General features: G+C 40.4%; 1 protein-coding gene across 8 annotated transcripts in view; it reads left to right on the plus strand.

The window, feature by feature from the left end:
* The window catches only part of MAP2K5 (mitogen-activated protein kinase kinase 5), a 195,167-nt gene that overhangs the window by 13,046 nt on the left and 169,482 nt on the right, over window positions 1-12,639 (plus strand). For all 8 annotated transcript variants that reach the window (XR_005226960.2, XM_037910006.2, XM_037910005.2 and 5 more), the window contains 2 exons: window positions 226-293; window positions 9,466-9,535. Coding sequence is in view for 7 of the 8 variants with exons in the window: in XM_037910006.2 (XP_037765934.1) it covers window positions 226-293; window positions 9,466-9,535 (138 nt within the window). In the remaining variant the exon portion in view is untranslated. The remainder of the gene's footprint in view (window positions 1-225; window positions 294-9,465; window positions 9,536-12,639) is intronic.

Raw genomic sequence — 12,639 nt, forward strand, 5'->3', positions numbered from 1 at the left:
TTTTCCTCACTTGTTTCTTCCACACCACATGTCTAGGCCCCAGAAGATGATGATGTCAACAGTCATTTCAAGGTTCTGGGTTTTTTGTGTAATTGTCTTGCTCGTTCTGTTTATTTTCATTTGTTTGTAGAAGTTCCGTTGTTCAGGTAGAGTAAACAGGCATAATTGATTTATTAAAAACTGTAAATGGCTTTTCACTTAACGAATGTAATACTTTTTTATCAGATGAAGATGAGGACGGTGATCGGATTACTGTTAGAAGTGATGAAGAAATGAAAGCCATGCTATCCTATGTAGGTATATTGTAACAAGTGGCGAATGTTTTTCATGCTTTTCAATTTTCCTGTAATTTTATCCATTATTCTGCTTGTATTGAAATGTTAAAAATAAACGAAAATAATCATAATATATTCCTGTATTATGCGGAGGTGGTGGGTTTTTGTTTTTGTTTTTTGTTTTTGGGGGTTTTTTTTTTGTTTTTTGAAAATCACATGGAGTTGTGGGCATGCTCGACATTTTTAAAAAGAGTTGTACACTTACTGATCATATGATGAACATTAAGAATAATGCATCTTAATGACTTTTGCATTAGGTATAGTGCAGGCTAAATGGACTATCAATTTCTTGTATTTTTTATGCAGTACTTAAAGTAACGGCTCATTAAAAATGAACCCCTGGGCTCTAAAAAAATTTTCCGAATCTACTTTCATCTGGAGACTATTTCACCCCTCCTAACGGAAGAGTCACATTGTAGCTGCAGGCTCAATATGCACAGAAGATTTAAAGATGTATTTCTGGTTTTTTTTATATGTACAAAAAAACCTAAAAGCAAAACCAGTAACTTAGTGAATCACAATTATTTTAACTCATTTTTAGCTACATTTATCTTTCATGTTGTAAATTTAAGTGAAAATTTCCATTTAACACTTGCTTTGAAATGAAATGGATGAACAGGAAAATAACCAATAGTTTTATGGATCTTTTCTTTTAAGATGGATATTAAGTGCTAAAATCCACTTTTTTGCCAAAAAAGATTTTTTTTGTTTTCTGTTTATTTCTTAACTTCGAATGTTGCAAAATTAACTACTGTACAGCCATTGAAGTACCAGTCATCTGACTACAGATGCTTTTTGTGTGGGATATAATGCGTTAGCTTAGTTTAGAATTTGTCATCAGAAATATACCGGGTGCTGTTTTGTTATCAAGGCTTATTTTAGGTAGCAACTATTTCTCCCAAAGCATAGAAACATAGAAAATTAGGGTTGGAAGAGATCTCAGGAGGTCATCTAGTTCAACCCCCTTCTCAAGCAGGACCAACACCAACTAAATCATCCCAGCCAGGGCTTTGTCAAGCCGTGTCTTAAAAACCTCTCAGGAAGGAGATTCCATCACCTCCATAGGTAACCCATTCCAGTGCTTCACCACCCTCCTAGTGAAATAGTTTTTCCTAATATCCAAACTAGACCTCCCCCACTGCAACTTGAGACCATCCTCTTTGGAACTCCCCCTTCAGGTAGTTGAAGGCTACTGTCAAATCCTCCCTCACTCTTCTCTTCTGCAGACTAAATAAGCCCAATTCCCTCAGCCTCTCCTCCTAAGTCATGTGCCTCAGCCCCCAAATCATTTTTTTTGCCCTCCGCTGGACTCTCAAATTTGTCCACATCACTTCTGTAGAGGGGGGCCCAATACTGGACGCAATACTACAGATGTGGCCTCACCATTGCCCAATAGAGGGGATCGCCACAAGTTTTCAAAGATAATGGCCAATGGCTCTGCAATCACATCCGCCAACTCCCTCAGCGCTCTCGGATGCATTAGATCCAGCCCCATGGACTTGTGCATGTCCAGCTTTTCTAAATAGTCCTTAACCTGTTCTTTCACCACTGGGGGCTGCTCACCTCCTCCCCATACTGAGCTGCCCAGTGCAGCAGTCTGGGAGCTGACCTTGTCTGTGAAGACCGAGGCAAAAAAAGCATTGAGTACTTCAGCTTTTTCCACATCATCTGTCACTAAGTTGCCTCCCCCATTCAGTAAGGGTCCCACACTTTCCCGGACCACCTTCTTGTTGCTAACATACCTGTAGAAACCCTTCTTGTTACCCTTCACATCCCTTGCTAGCTGCAACTCCAATTAGGAGATGTCTTTCATTTTGCTACTGTAAAATTGTTAGTAGCTAAGTATATTATCTTTGCTGAAGGTTTTAAAATAAACAGACATTTAGTGTGAGTTTGAATGAAAGACATTATAAGGTACCTATATGTAGTCATAGACTGGATTTTGTGACTGGCTGTTTTGTAAAGCATTGTGTATGTGTGCATGAATCCACATCTTTTCATATAAGTGTGTGTGGATAGATGCGGACTTGTGTGTAGTAATAAAATGGCTAAAGGCCTGATCCATCATTTCCAGCAGGTGATAGGCAGAATGTTTGGATGTTTTTACTTGTTTTTGAACATATAGTAGCAAAAATTGAAAAAGGAAAACATTTTTAAAGACCTGATTCTGTAGACCCTCCTTATCCAGAACTTCTGTGGATTGCAAAGACTGCAAAATTTGCTTTGTAGGAGGAATCTGATTGGTTGATGAGAGTTCTAAGTATGTATGTCTGATATAATTACAGAGCTGGGACATGTTAGTGATTTGATACAAAGATCTAGTGCAAATATTTTATATAGGTAATTACTTAGTACTTTTAAAAGTACAGTTACCAGATACACATGCTGCTGAGTTGAAAAACTGCATGTTTAGTCTCTGATCTCTAGTCACACACCTTACAATTTAATGTAGGACTAAATAAGCACATCTAGAAATGTTCAGCTAATCAAATGTCCTGATTATTTGAAACTTCCAGTGTGTCTCTTTGATAAAGTGAAAGAAATGATCATGTGTGCTCCCATAATAACACATTGTTTCATTGTTACTACTACTGCAGGAGGTTTGGGGGTTATTCTTTTCGTATAATGTGACAACGTTTGTGGATACTTCAGTGTGTAATGGGGCTGACAAATTTACACTAATTGTGAGCTCAGCTGTAAAAAGTACGTAAAAGGTCATAAGATGCCAGAATAACATATAATAATGCTTATCTCAACTAACGTCTTCTCTTTTCCCAAAAAGGGCAGTTATTACTGACTTAGATACTATCTGAGAGACTGTCAAACAAAGACATTTTCCTTCTGAAAACTCTCTCCAGCTAAAAGGAGAGGGAACAAGGGATGTTATTAAAATGAATGAAACCCCTATTTAATACTTTACATTTCAAACATTTTAACTATTTTTCCTTTTTTTCTTTATCATTAATAAAAGCTTAAAAAGATGTTTAATGATGCATTCGCCATGGTACTAAGCAGGCTCAGGTCTCTGTATACCACACCCTGAACCTTGTTTAACACTGTTTAAGGTTGGACAGTGACTGAGTTGTATTAACACCTTTGGCCCATATGTTCCATCTAAATTAATACCTAAAGTAGGGATCTCTTAATTAGGGTATATTGCTTTTTCACTGTGAACCCCAGAGTGGTAATCTTGCAGCCCTGCTTGGTTCCCTGCTCTTCTATGACCAGATTCAAGGGTGAGAAATTATATCATCTGCCTTGTCTCTTGCCATTAGCAGATGGTGACATTCTCCTTTTGTGGGAAAGAGGCGCCTTCTGTTTCATAAATAGAGTGAAAACTAGAATGATTTCACTTTTTATCTTTCACAAAACTTCTCAGTATTGTGCTCATGGGTAAAATGACACGGAGTCCCTCTTCTTCATCTCTTATTTCCTTCCCTTCTTTTCTCTTTGCTGCTGTCCTTTGAATGGCATAGCTGATCATTGAGGTGTGTGTGATGTCAGCTTAGTGAAGTGGTTTGGGGGAGGGAAGACAGAGAAACATAACTTTTATATATTTAGACAGAAATAAATGGAGGACTGGAATACAGCAGACATTTTTACACTTGGGTTTAATGGTGGAGAAGGTCATGTTTATTTTTTTCCTAGACCAAACGTGTATAACAAAAATTGAGAATGTCAGCTCCTTAGGCTTAAACTAAAGTGGAAATATCCTAGTATTTGTTGACATCTGAATGTTTTCTGGCAATGGTTCAAAATCATCATGCCTTTTTATCAGGGGTATAAAGAAATTTTGTATTAAAACTGAAAATGTTTCCTTTTTATAACTGAAATCTTATCAATTATTTAAATTGCTGAGCAACCCCAGGCTCTTAATGGTGCATATTTATGTGCTGCATGTGACATGAAGGATATCTAGTGCATAAGAATTTTGTCACAGAAGTTATTATGTAGATAAGTGTGCAAGATACTAAGCTACAATGGAACCATTCTGTGTTTTTGAGCTTTTTGTTCACGCTGTGTATTTTTAAGGGACAGTGAGAAGAAAACCAAAATTGTAATAAATTGTCCTGTAAAAAAATGTAGTCGTTTTTTTGCCACAGAGACTTGTACTGAAGGAGTTCTGCAGCCAACTGATGTTGAAAATGCTGCTGTGATAGCTGTTTTATGAATGTGTGTCAATCAACAACCTGTTTTCATAGTGTTTCTTTCAAGATACTTTTAGGACACCAATGGAACTAAGGATTTTTCTCTGATATGACTGCCTGATGAACACTCTGTAAATTTGTAATTAAAATATGAAATGTTTTTTATTGTAAGAAAAATATTGCAAACCTACATATTCTGATCGTTGCTAATTAAATGAAGGACTCTGTTAAGCATTCTTTTGATATAGCCATTGTGATTTAAAATGGCCTTTTCCTCTATTGATTTGTAATATTCTCCAAGAAGCTTGAGGAAAGAATGTCTCTCTCCCTTTCAGTTTAGTTTTTCAACACTGATCAAAACCCTGATTTTTTTAATCTGTGTTTCTTGCTGAGTGCAAGCCAATGAGAATATAGCACAGCATTAGGAGTTGCATGTAGAGTGATGAATAGATAGCATAGACGTTGTTCATCCTAATTTATCTAGAGATATTTCAATACAGTAGAAGTAAGAAACTTGTTACATGTTGAAACTTGTTACTTGTTGCACTTGCATTGTAGCTTTGATCCTCAATGTCTGATGACACTGGAGTTTTCAAGTATTATCAGATTGAAGACAGCTGGCTGCCACAGGGAATTAGCAAGCCAGTATGGTTTCAGCACTACAAAAGTGGTTTACCCAGTCTTCTGCACTGTGTTCCCTCGGAGTCTTGCTCGAGATCAAAATGCCTTAAAATCATCAGATCATAACAGTTTTTGAAAATCACTTCAGTCATTTCTAATTACAATTGTAAGGAATTAGACTAGAACATATGATGGAAGACTTGTCAGCATAAGTCATGTTCCTGTGCCTGTCTCTGTGTGGGTTACAGACTTCATACATAAGCATTCGTTGCCCAGTTTGTTTTAGTAACATGCAGAAGGCTTTCTTTGCTAGGCCATGATCTTTTGATATCTGAGGAGATTACTTCTGGGAACTTCTACGCGGTGTTCCTTGTTAAGCATTCCTTCTACTACTGAATACCGAGTGCTCCAGTTTCACTGTGAGATGTTATTCTTAATGTCAGTGACTTAAGCCAGGAGAGTAAAAGAACTTCAGGTTCCAGATGCCAATTCACCTATTTGTAAGGTTCAGATCTTCTAAGGAGATGATGAATTAAACCTTTTTCCCACCCAACCTTCCCTCACTTGCCTTTGCATTCTGAAGAGACCAGACTATCTTATTGCAAGTCTGATATTAAAAGAATTTTATCTGCAGTGGGGTAAAATTTTGGGGTTCTACAGCTTTTTCTTTATTATTCTACTGGCTCAATAATGATACTTTCCCATGAGATCTGTCTGTAACCAATCTATTCATTGATAATCCTCAAGAAATCTCTGGGTTTATTAGTGTCAAGTGTCGGGGGTAGCCGTGTTAGTCTGTATCATCTGTGGCATCTGAAGAAGTGGGTTTTTTACCCATGAAAGCTTATGCCCAAATAAATCTGTTAGTCTTTAAGGTGCCAACAGACTCCTTGTTGTATTTCTGGGTTTATTGACATGATACGATAAGGATACTTGCATTTTTTTCCAGCACAGTTTTACAAATCACTACTTTGCAGGTTCATCATTCTGGCATGAATCCAGGCCTATTGTTGAAATTTCAGCATGTTAGCTATTGTAAGTGCCCAATTCTTTTGCCCTCCCAAATGCCTTAAGATTTATGGGATGCCTATAAATAATCTTGTTCCAGTCTGAGCCATTTTGTTTCTACCTGTTTTGTCTCTGATGTTTTACAACAGTTGGCTGTTTCAGTGATGCACATGATGGTTTCACGTTCTAGCAGTCTGTCTGTTGTTTGGTGGCTTATAAAAACATCCTGGAGCTTTTTAGTCTTCAAGAGTGGGAATGAATCTGCCATAATCTTGAAGAAAATAGTGGAGACAATAAAATTACTTGTTCTTGTTCCTGGAAGTGAGGTTGTTATAACTCTGTGGACATTCATCTGCCTTGCCGGCAGAGCTGGGGATAATCTTTTTGCAGGGCGTGCTACCTTTTTCTCAAAAATAATGCAATAAAATGAAAACAAACAAAACCAAAGCAAAAAAATCCCTTAAAAACAAAAGAACTGATGGTTAAAGGGGCTGCTGGCCATCATCATCACTGGGGCTGATTACCAAATGATGTAGGTAAGATTTAGCTACCCTAAAATACTGAAATTTTGAGAGTTCTTGTAAGTTGCATGCTGGGAGAATGGACTGCAGAGAGTAGCTCTGTTACAGCATACATTCTAAGCCACTCATGGTAGTGGCTGGGCCTGGTAGCAAATGTTTGTAGGGTTGGGAAGCTGCTAACGTCTTTCCAAGAACACTGACATGGTTCATTTTGCCATCAACACACTAAAGGTTTTGGAAAAGGAAAGTGAGTGAATTATTTTATAATTCAAATTAAATAATGAAATGAGAATACAGGGCCCTTCCATGCATGCAAGGTTTTGTGGTAGGAAAAGTTGCTTTGTATCTGTTATAACCCTTTTATCATTGAGGTTATTTGTTTGTGAACTTGACCATCAGCACAGTTTTCAATCAGCTCTGTAATTAATTTGCTTTGTAATACACAAAGAGAGTTTGCATTATATTTATGGAAATATTGTAAGATGGTAATTGAAATTATTTTCTTATTATACATAGCAGTTAATTAAAGAAAGATATTAAGTTGCAGTGGATCTACACTACCACTGTTGTCTTGTATCAGTATAAAAAGGCAGTAATTTTTTTGACAGCCACTGATTGGAAAGTTGCTTGCAGCCTTCTGGAAGCAAGGGGTACACGCTCTGGATCAATAACTGGCAAATTTTCCATTTAAAAGTACCTGAACAATGTTCCAAATAGCCACTGGCATCTTAATTTTCCATGGAAACTGAAATACTCGTATGTGGAGGACAAATCATTTTCGGAGAATTTTTCCAGACTACTTGTTAACAGTTATTGCTGTCCGAAAAGGTTGACAGCTGACATGATTGATATTTCATTTACTTGTCATCACTGAGTAATGGAGAAGGCCACATTACTATTTTTTTCTAAAGAAGCGTAGTCTCTTGAACATTTGGTTTAGTTTATTATTCCAGAGAGTATGTAGTATGTGCTTATACTATATGTATATGTCTTGGGGTCCTGGCATATTACTAAAAGTAAGGAAACACATTTTCTTTACAGCTTTGGTCTGCTAGAAAGCAGAGCAATCTTTTATAGCCCCATGGCTCTTAGATGCTAGCTGCCTTTGGGGGAGGGTCGGGGGTGGGCAGAGATCTTAATTTGTTATTCATTACCCCATGATATAAAATAAGTCTACAGGGATAGTTCCCTTTCTTCCTGCAAAGATCTCTTGATCAGCCTGTACTCACTATATTCATGTAGTTGCTGCCTTTATATACTTAATTTGATGGCATTCCATAACAAGATGAAAGAAAACTATTTACATAACAATTAATAAACCAATCCTTATGTTGATTTGCATTATGTAAACGTCAAAAAAGTTTGTTTTATGGTAAGTCATTGGTATGATCAGAACACTCATACCTGACACCATACAGATATACAGTATTCTCTGTTTAGGTTAAGTAGTGTCAGCATAGGTAACAGCATCATAAAATATTCATCTGAGAACACTATCATTCTAAAATCTTCGGGCCAGACCCTCAGGTGGTGAAAATGAGCATCAAAGTCAGTGGAGCTATGCTGACTTACACTGGCTGAAGATCTGACTCACAGGCAACATTTTTGTTCTTAAGATAGGTAAGTTGCAGTTGGAACATGCTTTGTACTGTGTTTTGAATTCTCAACACTTCCCATAGTCAGAGAGATGCATTGGCAAAAACCAGTGAGATCAATCTCCTCGCCATAGCAGGATTGTTTCTTAAAGTACATGTTCCAGTGTTTTGTCTAGTGTTGTTCTTCAGTGTCCCATGTAATGGAGCTTCCGACATTTCCCAGGGGACATTTTTTCTAAAGGCAAAGAGATATTCCCAGATCTCCAGCCTAAATGTCCCCTTTCCTTATTTTTCACCCATTACTCAGTAACTCTTCTCCTACCATGCTATTTCCTTTCCATGCTTGGTATTCATGGCCTTCAAATATTTACAGACTGTTATGTAGCCTTGTTGTCATCTCTTTGCCAACCTTGTATTTATGTATATATGGTAGCTGTCTCATCAACTACTCACGCCAGTCACTACAAAGTCAGGGGCTGTGGTCTGAGGTCCGCCTAACCTGACAATGTCTTTCTGGTAAATAAATGCTAAGAGCTGTGGATGTTATGTTGTAAGTGCCACTGCTCTGGAGCCCCACGCACAGGGACCATATTACCTCTCTGATTTGTGTGGAGTGATACCTTTGGTTATGTAGCCCAAAGCCGCATTTACTGTTTCATATCATATTGGCAATTCATGGCTAACTTTCAGTTGTCTGTCAATTGTCATCCATTGGTCTCATTCAGAATAACTACTTCCCAGGTTTCTCTTTCCCATTTGCTCTTTCTGTCTTGAATTATTTTTCCACAAATACTGTAGTTGGTATATTTCCAGGTTTAATTTCATTGTGTTTTGTTTGTTTGTTTCTAATCTCTCTTGGTTCCTTTGTATTATTTCTGTCTCCTAACCAATTTTCACATTTACTCCCAATTTACTTACTGCTGCACATTTTGTTAATGTTCTCTTTATTTGATGATGATGTAGATGTCAGATAAGCCTGAACCTATGATGGTCCTACGGTACAGTAGTAGACCGCTCCCCTGGAGTCAATGTATTACTGATTATCATTACCCTTTGCTTAATGTTCTTTCATAGTTGTTTTGTTGTGTGGACAGTACAAACAGTGGGAATGTATTTTGGAGGCTGATACGTGTAACTGCAATTTTTTAAACCCTAAAAAATACCATGAATTCAACTACCTATAACACGATTACTACTATTCATATGTTATTGAATAATCTCTGTAATCTCTTTGCAGTATTATACCACTGTAATGGAACAGCAAGTAAATGGACAGTTAATAGAACCTTTGCAGATATATCCAAGAGGTAATGCTTAACAACTTATAATTAGCAATGATTATATCAGTAAGATGTTTCATCAACAGTTATGTTTTCAGAAGGTTTAAATGCACATAACATGAAGTTTACCTCTTAATTTAGATAAAATAATTAAGTATTGTCTGGATTATAGTGAAAACTAGTTATTGCACATAAAATAGTTTTATTTACTGGAGTAAATTAAACTGACAAGTTTAGTTTGCATAGTACATATTTACGTACATTTAAAAAAAAAATTTGGTGGTGGAATAGTTTGTGTCTATTCAAAGCCAAAGCAGTTGAATAACTCAGGTTCTGGATGCTTCTTATGACCCTTGTTGAGCTGTTGGCAATTGGTGACAGAATCAAAATAATGGAGTTTTATACACAGAAAATACCCAGTTATGTAGGCACTGATTGAAGAAAGTATCTCTGTTCAGCACAACACTTGGTATGTGCTCAAGTGCTCTCCTGAATTCAGAAGACTTAATCACATGCTTTTGTGCTGGGTTGCTATTAAAATAAGATTTACTAGGTCCAAAACAAAATCATAGGCAACTATTTGGATTTTGGATATGTACTTTTCTCTGAGAACTCGGGTAATGGTTAAAAAGAATAGCATATTACATAACCCTTCTAATTCGAATGTTCTCAGTATCTAGTCTCTGCATCTGTGGTTCTTAATTGATGAAATGGATGAGGTTTAAATTCTCCAAGTAAATCTCCGAGCAATAAATTAATTGAAATAATTAAGAATTAAAATCTTCTCTGTTAACTGATACTATACAAATAATCATACTATGAGTTCCCAATTAAATATTTTAGACTTTCATTACTTATAACTCTCTGAAGTTTTAATTGGGCAGCTAACCAACAGGCCTTTCTAACACATGCTATTAAGGTCTCAAAAGGAGGCTGTCTCTGGTGGTAGGTTAGTGAGCTGCTATGGGAAGATGCTTAAAGGAGAAATATTGAGACTTTGCATCTCAGTCTAGCAGGGGCTGAAATAGCAGAGGGATTCTTGTAAATTCTAGCCATGGAAAGAGCTCATGCATCACTAGATTAATTCCTCGCTGTTATAGTGGGTTTTCTGAGTACAAATGCAGCTATAAAGAAGGAAGTGTGTGTGTGTAATACATAAACACACACACATTCACTCACTCTTGCCTGTTTATAGCTGCATTTGCATTCACACATTGTAATGAAGTATCAGGGTAGTGTAGTATCTAGTGCAGGGGTCTGCAACCTTTCGGAAGTGATGTGCCGAGTCTTCATTTATTCACTTTAATTTAAGGTTTCGCATGCCAGTAATATATTTTAACATTTTTTAGAAGGTCTCTCTCTATAAGTCCATATATTATATAACTAAATATTGTAGTATGTAAAGTAAACAAGGTTTTCAAAATGTTTAAGAAGCTTCATTTAAAATTAAATTAAAATGCTGATCTTACGCCGGCAGCCAGAACCCCAGACCAGCAGCGAGCTGAGCAGGGCCGGTGGCCGGGACCCCAGACCAGCAGCGGGCTGAGCGGCTCAGCCCGCTGCCACTCAGCCCACTGCCAGTCTGGGGTTCTGTCCGCCGGCTCCTGCCGGCCAGGGTCCCGGCTGCCGGCCCCGCTCAGCCCGCTGCCGGTCTGTGATCCCGGCCCTGCCCACATAGAGTGGGTACCTACCTTCTCCCTGGTTCTAGCCTATTCTCTTCCTCTCTCTGCACTGAGCTGAGGGTGGGAGTGTGCTGAGAACAGGGCTGGGGGCGAAGGAGCAGGCTGGGGGTTGGGGTGCAGGGTCTGGCCAGGAGCTAGAATGAGGGGGGGGGGCTCAGGGTTGGGGCAGGAGGTTTGGGGGTGGAGTGCTTACCTAGGCAGCTCCCATTTGGTGCGACGGGTGCAGGTGGGAATGTGGGGTGTGTGTGTGCAGGAGCTCCCGTTTGGTGCGCGGGGTGGGGGTGGGAATGTGGGGGGTGCAAGAGTCAGGACATGCGGTGTGGGGGGTGCAGGAGTCAGGGTAGGGGGCTGGGGGTGTGTGAGGAGGGTGCAGGAGTCAGGGCAGAGGCCTGGGGGCATGTGAGGGGGGTGCAGGAGCCAGGGCTGGGTGTGTGTGAGGGGGGTGCAGGGGTCAGGGCAGAGGGCTGGGAGGGTGTGTGGGGGGGTGCAGAGGTCAGGGCAGAGGGCTGGGGCTGTGGGGTCGTGGGGGTGCTCCCAGCCCCCTGCCCTGAGCAGCTGATGGCAGGGGGCTGGAGGGGATGTGCCCTGATTCCTCCCCCCCATGGCCCTGTCCCCACCTCTTCTCTGCCTCCTCCCCAGAGCAGTGAGCACGCTGCGGCTCGCTTCTCCCCCTCCCTCACAAGGGCTGTCAGCCGATCGGTGGCGGCAGGGAGGGAGAGGAGGAGGGGCAGGAACCCAGCATGCTGGGGGAAGAGGCGGGGGGGGGGAGGGGCAGGACCCCACACGCCGGGGGAAGAGGCGGGGGAGGAGGAGGGGCAGGACCCTGCACACTGGGGGAAGAGGCGGGGGAGAGGGGAGCTTGTCTGCTCTGCAGCAGCAGCCGGCGGGACCAAGCTTCTTCACCCTGCCCTCGGGGGGGGAAGGAGGGGGGGCAGGATTCTTAATGGCTCGCTGCTGCCTGCTGAGGTCCCGGCCTGGGTTCGGCAGCGGGCTGAGCGGGGCCGGCGGCTGGGACTCGGCAGGCAGCAGTGTGCCATTAAAAATCGGCTCGTGTGCCGTCTTTGGCACGCATGCCATAGGTTGCCGACCCCTGATCTAGTGTGTACATACACATGCGCGCGCACACGTTCCCTGAACAAAACCACAGGCCTGTTTAATATCTTGGGAAATTAGAGCACTCGTGACACATCCCCTTGTTTGGAGTTGTGTGAAGAAGGTTCAAGAGCCCCTTGTTGCATATTTTGTGATTTCCAATTGCAAAAGAGAAAATATTGAAATCTCATGTGGCCGGAGTATGTGCTGCTTTGGCAGCTGAGTCTTCAAGGGGCTGAACAGCTCAAAAGGGCTGGGGATTGTCATTTCACTTTGAAATCAGTGGTTGTTGCTTGGAAGTTGTTCGGTACCTTTCACGGCTGAGTCCCCAAAGGGCCACACGGAGGTTACAAATCA

This window comes from Chelonia mydas, chromosome 10, assembly GCF_015237465.2.
Source record: "Chelonia mydas isolate rCheMyd1 chromosome 10, rCheMyd1.pri.v2, whole genome shotgun sequence".
Lineage (NCBI taxonomy): Eukaryota > Metazoa > Chordata > Testudines > Cheloniidae > Chelonia > Chelonia mydas.